At 43.7% G+C, this 10,479-nt stretch overlaps 2 protein-coding genes across 3 annotated transcripts; one reads left to right on the forward strand and one right to left on the reverse strand.

The window, feature by feature from the left end:
* Nucleotides 1-4,985: 4,985 nt before the first annotated feature.
* itpa (inosine triphosphatase (nucleoside triphosphate pyrophosphatase)) lies at nt 4,986-6,841 on the reverse strand. 2 transcript variants are annotated; one of them, XM_044198246.1, is made up of 8 exons: nt 6,692-6,841; nt 6,403-6,460; nt 6,255-6,319; nt 6,094-6,167; nt 5,971-6,002; nt 5,752-5,864; nt 5,584-5,660; nt 4,986-5,351 (listed from the first exon to the last, which is right to left on the reverse strand). In XM_044198246.1, the coding sequence occupies exons 1-8, from the start codon at nt 6,752-6,754 to the stop codon at nt 5,219-5,221; spliced, it is 615 nt and encodes a 204-aa protein (XP_044054181.1). In that variant the 5' UTR covers nt 6,755-6,841; the 3' UTR covers nt 4,986-5,218. The 2 variants fall into 2 exon arrangements, with proteins under 2 accessions (XP_044054181.1, XP_044054182.1); XM_044198247.1 differs by lacking the exon at nt 6,403-6,460 and having other exon boundaries at nt 6,255-6,338; nt 6,692-6,769.
* Nucleotides 6,842-6,900: 59 nt separating this feature from the next.
* Nucleotides 6,901-10,316, forward strand: mettl13 (methyltransferase 13, eEF1A lysine and N-terminal methyltransferase). The gene is made up of 9 exons (XM_044198245.1): nt 6,901-7,179; nt 7,352-7,624; nt 7,736-8,204; nt 8,311-8,510; nt 8,641-8,830; nt 9,126-9,290; nt 9,385-9,597; nt 9,697-9,828; nt 9,992-10,316. The coding sequence occupies exons 1-9, from the start codon at nt 7,027-7,029 to the stop codon at nt 10,282-10,284; spliced, it is 2,088 nt and encodes a 695-aa protein (XP_044054180.1). The 5' UTR covers nt 6,901-7,026; the 3' UTR covers nt 10,285-10,316.
* The last annotated feature ends 163 nt before the right edge of the window (nt 10,317-10,479 follow it).

Below are 10,479 nucleotides of genomic sequence, written 5' to 3' on the forward strand. Positions count from 1 at the left end.
CATTTTCCGCCCCTCTGTTTCCCACCACATTCCCCTTTGCCCACCCTTCTCCTCGCTCCAGCATTTCCTCCTTCCTCACCTATGCCTCTCTTCCGTTATTTCACTCCAAAATACTGCCAGCATCCTTAAGCATGTTTTTATACTTACACATGTGGACACAAACAGCTAACAGAGAGTAGAGCCTTGCCAGTACCTGTGATGCACAAACCTCGCTTTACAGACCACTAAATAGTCACTTACTAACACCAAACTTGTGCTACACTGCTCTAATCTCCATAGAGCATACAGACAGGGATCACACCGGGAGCAGTAAGCAGAAAGGCAGCAGGCTTGCTGTTCTGGTCAACAACAGGTGGTGTAACCCTGGTCACATTACTATCAAGCAGAGTATCTATAGCCTGGACATTGAACTGTTAGCTGTGGGACTCCGGCCATATTATTTGCCAATTTTCACATGCCATTGTTGTGGCTGTTTACATCCACCCTTCTGCTAACCCGGCATCGGCGTGCAACGCTATTCAGACCACCATAGCGCAACTCCAGACTCAACACCCGAGTGCACTCATATTTCAGAGTTTCAACAACACTGACTAATTTCACCCAGTATGTGAGTTGTCCAACTAGAGAGGAGAGGACACTGGACCTGCTGTATGCTAACGTTAAGGATGCATACAGCTCCGGGGTGCTAAAAGCCTGTGCCCCCCAGCTATCTGGAGTCCTTCACCACGTCTTCAACCTGAGTCTTCAAAGGGTCCCTGTTCTGTGGAAGACATCTTGCCTCTTTCCTGTGCCGAAGACGCCACGTACCAGTGGCTCCATGGACTACAGACCGGTGGCACTGACCTCCCACATAATGAAGACCCTGGAGAGACTGGTGCCAGCCCCGGCTGGGAGTTGAGGACGCCATCATCTTCCTGCTGAACCGCATTTACACCCACCTGGACAAGCCGGCAAGCACAGTGAGGATCATGTTTGACTTCTCCCGTGCTTTCAACACCATCCGGCCAGCCCTGCTGGGTGAGAAGCTGACAGCTAGACAGGTGGATGTCCTCCTCGTGTCCTGGATTGTGGACTACCTGACTGGCAGACCACAGCATGTGCGTCTGCAGCACTGTGTGTCGGACAGCGTGGTCAGCAACACTGGGGCCCCTCAGGGGACTATCCTCTCTCCCTTCCTCTTCACCATCTACACCACAGACTTCAGCTAGCACACAGTCCTGCCACCTTCAGAAGTTTTCTGATGACTCTGCTGTGGTGGGATGTATCAGCGGTGGTGAGGAGTCTGATTACAGGGCTGTGGTGGGGAACTTTGTCTCATGGTGTGAGCAGAATCATCTGCAGCTCAATGCGACAAAGTCTAAGGAGCTGGTTGTAGACCTACGAAGGGCCAAGGCACCAGTGACCCTGGTTTCCATCCAGGGGGTCAGCGTGGACATTGTAGAGGAGTACAAGTACCTCGGAGTACACATGGACAATAAACTGGACTGTGCTAAGAACACTCAAGGAAGGGCCAGTGCCACCTCTATTTTCTGAAGAGGCTGAGGTCCTTCAACATCTGCCGGACAATGCTGAGGATGTTTTATGAGTCTGTGGTGGCTATCTGTATGCTGTTGCATGCTGGGGCAGCAGGTTCAGGGTAGCGGACGCCAACAGACTCAACAAACTGATCCGTAAGGCCAGTGACATTGTGAGGATGGAGCTGGACTCTCTGTTGGTGGTGTCAGAGAGGAGGCTGCTGGCCAAACTACATGCCATCTTGGACAGTGTCTCCCACCCACTCCATGACGTGCTGGTCAAACAAAGGAGCACCTTCAGCAAAAGACTCATCCCCCCAAAATGCACCACAGAGCGCCACAGGAAGTCATTCCTGCCTGTGGCCATCAAACTCTTTAACTCCTCCGTCTAAGTGTTAGTCTGTATGACCCTAAGTCATTAAACTGGACATTGGATCATTAACATCACTCCAATACTTTTCTGGAATATTCAACTGTTTTCAGTTGAATATTCCCTATTTATTGATATTTATTCATACTTCTACTACTGCTGTGCAATATCCACCATCTAATAATCTGATTAATCTGCTACACTTAACTTGACAGTACTCATTATTGCACTATTATTTATTACTTATATTATTACATTGTATTATACTGTACATACTTATCAACCTGTAAATCCACTTTTGTACTTACACTTATTTTAGCTTTTATACTTATATCCACTTTGTACTTAATTTATCTTAGCTGTATTATAGTGTTTTCTATTTTGATTTGCTTAGTACTTCTATTCCTGCGTGCATTGACGTGATAGTGAGCAGCTGTAACGAAAGAGTTTCCCACTCAGGGATCAATAAAGTATTTCTGATTCTGATATTTTTTTACAGTATGACAGTAATGAAAGCACATGAGTAATGGCAAAGGTCAAAATAAAAGTAAGAAGGTTAAAGGTGAATTTAGATTCCACACATAAACTCCCTCCCCCGAGATGTTAAAATGCAGCTAATGTTCATAGAGCCCTCAGTGTCTTCAGTGGGACAGTGGGTCATAAACAGTGAAATCTGAGAGGACGAGTTCCAGCAGGAATATGTATTAGGTCAACGGTTTCCATCATTCACTGTAGTGGCCTTATGGTAGAATAATTCATTAGCCCGAACCTTGAAAAACCTTGGAAAGACTTCATTCAAGGGTGAGTTTGGTGAAACATAAAATTTATGGAATGGAAACTGACCCTTATTAGTTGTTGGTCTGAAGTTGAAACCAGCCCGTTCAGATTTGGAAGTCTTAAGTCACACAGTATGTAAGAGAAGCCATTTTTCCTCAGTTACATGGGCTGTTATTTGAATAAAACTGGTTTTGACTTGAGTCTGCTGTTAAATAAAACTCATCACAGTGAGGGAATTCAGGTACGTCTTGCGTAACAAATAAGAGAAAGTACAGTTCGTCTCCCCAAAGCCACATCAAACCCTTCTCATTCTCTTGTGCAATCATGACGGATTAAAGCCAGGCATCCTTTCCTCTCAGTGATCCTAGTGTAGCACATTCCTTCATTAACCACATCAGCAACAGTAACACAGCAACAAAACCTCCTTCTAACTACCTTGGATAAACATGTTATTACTGGTTCTCTTTGTAATAAAGCCTGAAAACATCCTGTCTTTCAGAGCTGACGAGGGTTTTGGATCAGGCATCTGACTTAAAGGTCAAAGGTATTTTTGAGACATTATGGCTTTTTCCAGGTCCTGAAAACAGCCTTTTACAGAGTAGCTACTGGGTTACTATAGTGCAGTGGTGTCAAACTTTCTGGCTGGTGATACTTGTCATATGCAGAGTGTTTGTCACAGTTTTTAAAAAGAACAATTGTCTCTGTCTAGGTTGTTCATTTCATTTTGTTCAATTATCAGAGGAAAAAAAATAGTAGAGAAGAATAGAATTTATTGTCATTCTCTCACTTAGAAAATTGTATTCCTGCAGTGCTACAGTGAACACAAAAGGAACAGATACAATAAAAAAAAGACAATAAAGTCAAAGTACAAAGATGGTAATACGCAAGTAGTATGATGAATAAAAAGTGCCATCACACATGTAAAGATGTTCCAGGTTTCACTAAAACATTCTAATAGATACAAATGTACATAACAAAATAAGCCTGTTGGCTTGGGAACCACAATTTAAATCCCAAACATTTATGTTGTTAGTTTTAGCAAGTTTTGGTATTTAGTTTGAATTGGGACATGTGGTACTAGAGCTGTTGTAGACATCACGAGGATGTCTGCTGTTTACCCTGATGTTGTACAAAGGAGAGAATGCCTTTAGAAGAATAACTGTAAGCTGCTGTCAAGAATGGAATCACATGAAACAACACTAAGTATTTCTGTAACAGTTCCAACTCCTTCTTAGCTGACATTGTGCATCTTAAACCTTTTAAATTCTCCAAAATGCATACTGTATAGGCAGTAGCTTGGGGGCCCCACTGAACACTACAGCACTGACAGCAACTGTGTTGACTCTGAGTCAAAGAGGAAAAAGCGATGTCTTTGACCTCTAGTGACCTGAAGTCTGGCACACATCTTCCATGTTCTGTTAAAAAACTTGTCTGACAGTGGGGTGCCCCGGTAGTTCACCTGGTAGAGCGCATACCATGAAGGCTGAGTCCTTAACGCAGCGGCCCAAGTTCAATTGCAACCCTGGGCCCTTTGCTACTCATCCCCTCTCTCTTTCCTGTCTCTATCGACAATAAAGAAAAACTTGGCTGACAGGTGAACTGAAGTCTCCCTGATGAAAATAAATACAGCTTTCCTGTTCCTGATCCGTCTTACAACAACTTGCTACTTCCTGGCAAGTCCCCAAACAAACCTAGAGGTCTAAGCAAATGGTCGACCTATAGCACCTTCTTTTACTGGCTAAGTAGTATTGTTATCAATAACCAGGTGCAAAAGTGTTCTTATACATGATTAGAAAAGCTTCATATAATATAAATAAATGAGGAAAGTACGCAAATGAAGCAAAAGTGCCATTCAATCTGTGTTGAATAAAGTAGATGAAATATTTGGTAAAAAGCACAAAATAACTTGTCAGCAGTAACGCCATTAGACTGTTAACATTAGTTCTGGTTTCACTCTGAGGATGCATGCATTTGTTCATGTGTGACATTTTCAGTACACCTGGGAGGCATCAGTCACAGGTGTATGCATAGTTCCTGCTCAGAGACTTCCAGCTCAAGGGTCATTTATTACCCAAACTCCCCAGTTATCAATGCTGTGTTTTTACTGAACAGTGGTCTGCTGCTCTCATCAGGATCCTGGAGCTCCTCTTTTTTATAATTTATGCTCTTCTCCAAGTCTATATTTGTCAGTCCTTGGAATATCCACTGTGGAACAATGAAAAGAGGCTTGCAACAATTTCTTTCCATATTATCTGGAGGATATTTTTAACTTGCTGACTTCCTGAAAATTCTAACCACTGACACAGGGAAATCTTCACAAAGAATTTGCTTAAAAATGAACAAAAAGTTTATTCAAAATAATGGAAAACCGATATCAAGCAGCACATTTTTCACTGCAGATTCTACAAGTAGACACTGTGACACAAATCTGTCATATGCAATACTTTTCTGACTCAACAATAAAAACATGTCTTAGCAATAAGGAGTATCCTCTGCATTGTCAAATCCGATGACTTGAGGTTTGACACATTTTGTTCCAGATTCAGAACCTGACTCTTTAATCCTCCTGCTTCTTCTTCTTGCCCTGTGGTGAGGTATTGTTGGTTTGAGAGAAGTGCTCAGACATGGCAGCAAGCGCCCGGTAGCGGTGAGAGATAGAATTCTTCACTTGTTTGGGCAGTTCAGCATAGCTGCAGATGAGAGGGAAGTATTTAATAGTCAGCATGCATGTTTGTTTTTATGCATAGCTCAGTAGTGATAAGTAATGTCTAATGCACAGCATAAGGTGAAAGGGATCATCACAAGGATGAATTTTGTTGTATGAACTAATCCGCAACTCATTTCCAAACTGAAAGTTAAGTGTGTTAACATCTGGCTCCCCCTTGTGGTATGAACAAGAAATTTCAAGCAGTCCTTGCTTACGTTTTGTCATATCCGTCTGGCTGGAAACAGGGATCCCATCCAAAGTCTCGAGGTCCCCTGGGTTCCACAATGAGTCCCTGAAAATAGCAAGATATAAGAGTGAATAGAAAATAAAAAACACACACACACATAGCAAGCACACCGAAGAAGTTTGAGAGAGATTCTGACCTCTGTTTTCCCTCTGAAGAGCTGTACTGGTTCATCTTTCCCAGCAGAGAAAGCAAAAGTGCAGAGAGCCCACGCTGATTTATCTTCAAACCCAGCTAGGAGTTTGTACAAGCCTACAACAGAACATTTAACAAGGGTTAGAGATGCTGGACAGCTCACATCACCTTTTCTATCCAGCTCTAAATATCTCAGCAGTGTTTCATCTATTACCATACTTACCCTCTGGCTTGAGTTTATCCAGGAACCATTTTCTACAAAAAGTAGAAACGTTTAGTTGTAATTATGACTGTTCATTACTGCTATTAAAGATTAAAAATGGGATGTGACAGTTATGATACTAACATGTAAGGACCAGGCAGGCCTCCCAAAGCCTTGAAACACAGACAGGTGTCCTCCACTATGACTGGCCCATCAATCTGAAGATGAAAAACAAACAATACATCAATCATTCAACAGACATGTAAGAATATTTACTTACATGACTGTAGCTATAGTTACTGTACCTGCCGTGCTGCCTCCTTACACTTCTGTATGGAAATCTCATCTGGCTCTCCTTGGTATTCAGGCACTGAATAAATAAATAAATACTTGGGGGAGCAATGATTACATAAAAATATATGTTCTACTGGTGGTCTCTCTTTTCATACTTACAGTCAATCTTTTTTGACACTAGTTTGTAGGGAAACTTGTCTCCCAGGATCTGAATGACCTGATGGATGTGACCAAACATAGAGTAAAGCATAAATCTAGCAGGATTGATTTTTTTTGTCAAATGAAACAAGATAGTTCTGGAATAAATTACAGCTCGTGCTCACTGCCTATATTTAGCAAGCATAGCCTGGAACAGCATAAAGGCAATAAGTGTACAAGTACCCTGTCTGAAACGGTTTAGACAGGCCAGCATACCATCAGTCTCAGGCATGAAATGTTTGACTCTTACTTCTTCGAGTTTTTTTGCGTTTCCAGTCACGAAGACCACAGACCTTCCTGCAGGCACAGCCATGATGAATGACACCCGCCGGAATACTAACAATATCGGACCGAACACTTCCGGCTCAACAACGGTCAATAAAATCAGCTCTGAGAGCCTCAGCGAATCACTGGGCAGTGTGTAGCTCCGCCTTACAAACACCCTCCAATCAGCGAGCGGTCCTGCCAGCAATGTCGTCCGGCTTGACAAGTCAGTGCAAGTTGCCATGTGGGGAAGTGGCTGTAAACAGACTCTGTCACGGTAAGCTGAAACGTTTTTGGCTCTTGTAACCACTGCAGCCGAGAATGAGTCTTTTACCTCGCACTGCCGAGGAGTTCAGCTCCGCAGAATACTGGGAGAGGTTTTTTAAGAAGCGCGGAGAGAAGGCTTTCGAGTGGTATGGAGATTACAACAAACTCTGCGGCGTGCTGCATAAATACATCAAAGTCCAAGATAAGGTGAGATGACTTGTTGAGAAGTGTCACATAAATGAAGTGGAGTATAAAATGGAAATACTCAAGTACAAGTACCTCAAAACTGTACCTACAGTACTTAGTGCTTAGTTCCTTTCCACCACTGCCAATGACTATAACTGATTAATTAACAGTGTTTTGTATTTCTGTCCTTCAGGTGTTGGTGCTCGGTTGTGGTAACTCTGAGCTGAGTGAACAGCTGTATGATGTTGGCTACAAACATCTAACTAATATTGACATCAGTGAGACAGTGGTGATCCATATGAACCAGCGAAATGCTGAGCGCCGGCCAGGCCTGACCTTCCAGCAGGTGGATGCTACACAAACTCCATATGAGGATGCCAGCTACCAGGCTGCTCTGGACAAGGGCACGCTGGATGCCATGGCATCAGAAAAAGAAGGAGCACTGGCCAGGAACATGCTCACTGAGGTGAGAAACCAATGGGTCAGGGTGTGCACGGACCATATGCTTTTTCCTCAATCGGTAGACTCATCAACATATGTCTCTGCATTCGTCACAGCAGTTTTCTTGTGTCTGCAGGTGGGCCGTGTGCTAAGTGTCGGCGGCCGGTATGTCTGTGTGACGTTGGCTCAGGAGAGTGTGATCAAGTTGGCTGTGGAGCAGTTTGTTCAGCTGGGGTGGGCGGTGAGGCTCCACTGCCTGCAGGAGGAAAGTGGGAACGAAGAGGACTCCTTTGCTCTGCCTGTCTTTGTTCTGGTCTGCACCAAGTTTCGTCAGCCTATGCCCACGCCTATTCTGGAAATGTGTCTTGGGGAAGATGGAGCCCCTACTCGTCTCACACAGGTAGCAGAGTTGCTGTCGGCTGTGAGGGAGCGTCAGGCTTACTCTGTCTTGAAAAAGAGGCTCCGTACAGGCACAGATGCCACCTCGAACGTCTCCCTCACTCTCTGCCACGCCAAGACTGGCCTTCCCAGATACACTCTCACTGTACAAGATTGTCCCCCAGGTGCCAAGGTGCCAAGATCAAACCAGTTTGCTATTTTTATTGGTGAGCTGTCCTTTTATCAGTCATGTTTCTGCCTTCCTATGTAAGTCACACTGGTTGTATTTTGTTCTTCTTTGATTTATTTTTTTCCCTTTGCTTGTCCTGTCAGTGCCTCAAGGCAGTGAGACAGCTTGGCTCTACAGCTCCGGTGAGGGGCGAAGGCAGTTGGCAGCCAGTGCTAACTTTCGGCGCCTGGTTATTGTGGCAATGCACAGGAATCAGGAGTACACAGACATGCAGGCTGTCCAGTCCGAACTCTCACCAATGGTGATGGACCTGGCTCCACCAGGTATGCCAGCCAACCAGCAGGTAAGCCCACACAAATATTCCTTTTTAGAAATGCTCTTTTGTGCAATAAAACATTTTATGTCACAAAAAAGTGCATCAGTGTATTAATGTATTAATTATTAATTAATTTGAGCTCTCTGTCCCCAATCAGGTGCCGTTTCTGTCAGTTGGAGGTGACCTGGGTTGGCGAGAGGAGGTCAGCAGGGGTGTGAGTGAGCTGAGCGGCGAGTACTGTGTGGAGAATGTGAAAGGAGAAGACGGAGAAGTGTATCGAAGACTTGTTTTCCTGTCTAATGCTGCCCTCGTCCAATCAGAGAGCCGTCTTGTCCCTTCAAATATTGGTCAGTTCTTTTTCCTTGTTGACTGTAATTTCTTATGCTCTCTTTTTCTTTATGATAAATAATATATTAAGCAATACCAACAGTGCACATACATGTTAAATTAGATGAACAGGCACCTATCAAACAAATATCAACAAAAAAAGAAAATTAAACAGAAAAAAACTATAAAAGGGGAAACAATGAAACAAACAATAAAAGGTACAAATATTACAATAGTTTTATATACAGTATAAAGTATTATCATAGTTTAGTAGATGTAGATTTGTGAAATGAATGAATATTTATGCCCCTGCAGCATCAAGTCACAAGAAGAAAAACAAAAAGAAGGTCAAGCCAGCAGCTGCTCCAACAACATCCTCAGCCTCTCTGTCAGTAGACAGTGGCTTCCTCTGCTGCGCTCACCATGAAGTCATGGTGGCTGGCCTTGCCATGCTTGGGGTGGGCACACCACAGAACAAAGGTCAGTACACACCTGTTCCAGCGTCTTGCATAAAATATCACACTTGATTGAGCTTTACCTGTGACTTTCTCATCCCCTCTATCTTCCTTCTTAGATGTCCCAGTGTCAGTGCTCCTGGTGGGGCTTGGTGGAGGAGGCCTGCCTCAGTTTCTACGGGACTTTGTGCCCGATGTTACTGTGGAGGTTGTAGAACTAGACCCTGTTGTGATGGAAGTGGCGAAGGAATGGTTCGGGTTCCGACCAGATGATCGTTTGACTGTCACTCTTGGGGACGGCCTTGAACGCATCTGTGCCCTGGAGAAAGAAGGTTAGTGAAGGAAGAGTCGAAGAGAGGGCAGTAAGGCTACACCAGTGAATATATTAACAGTACCAGGAAGTGACAATGGCAATTTTCTTTCCTCTGTAGGTGGTCGTTTGTTTGATGTCATCATGTTCGATGTCGACAATAAAGATAGTACTGTGGGTATGAGCTGTCCTCCTGCTGCCTTTGTAGAAACCTCCATCCTGCAGAAAGTCTGCAGCCTTCTAACCCCCAGAGGTACAGTATTTTTAACAATTTATTTCTCTCCATCCAACACTGTTAATAAACAACTTACTGTTTAATGGTCTCATTACACGGTTAAAATATTTAATCATAGTTGTGTGTTTCATCTACATGAAATCCTCTCTCCTCTTTCTATCTCTCCCTGCCACTGGACCAGGTGTATTCGTACTGAACCTTGTGTGTCGTGACTCACTCTTGAGGAAAAGCGTGTTGGAGCGTGTGAGCGGCGTGTTTCCCACCATCCTCTCTAGAAAGATTGAAGGGGAGGTCAACGAAGTCCTTCTGTGCTCTTGTGGAGAAGATGAGACGTCGGACGCTGCTCTCATCCTTCCGTCCCTGAACCAAGCAGCCAAGAGTCTGCAGAGCGTGCTGTACTCTAACAGGACTGGAAACAGCAGCAGCCCTCATATAGACATTGTAGAGCTGTTAAAAGACCTTAAAGTAGAGTAAAGTTTGTTTGTGTGTGTGTGTGTGTGGGGATTTATGTGTTGAGTGTGTGTTATGTGTTTATTGTTTGAGACAGTATGGTGAAATATGAGAGTAAGTGTTTTGACTTTCCCTTGCAATGCTATGTAATGAAAAGTATTATGATGTATAACATATACAATCACAAGTAAAGAACATTTTATCTTTACATCTTAATGT

Source organism: Siniperca chuatsi, linkage group LG6 (genome assembly GCF_020085105.1).
Source record: "Siniperca chuatsi isolate FFG_IHB_CAS linkage group LG6, ASM2008510v1, whole genome shotgun sequence".
NCBI classification, from domain to species: Eukaryota; Metazoa; Chordata; class Actinopteri; order Centrarchiformes; family Sinipercidae; genus Siniperca; species Siniperca chuatsi.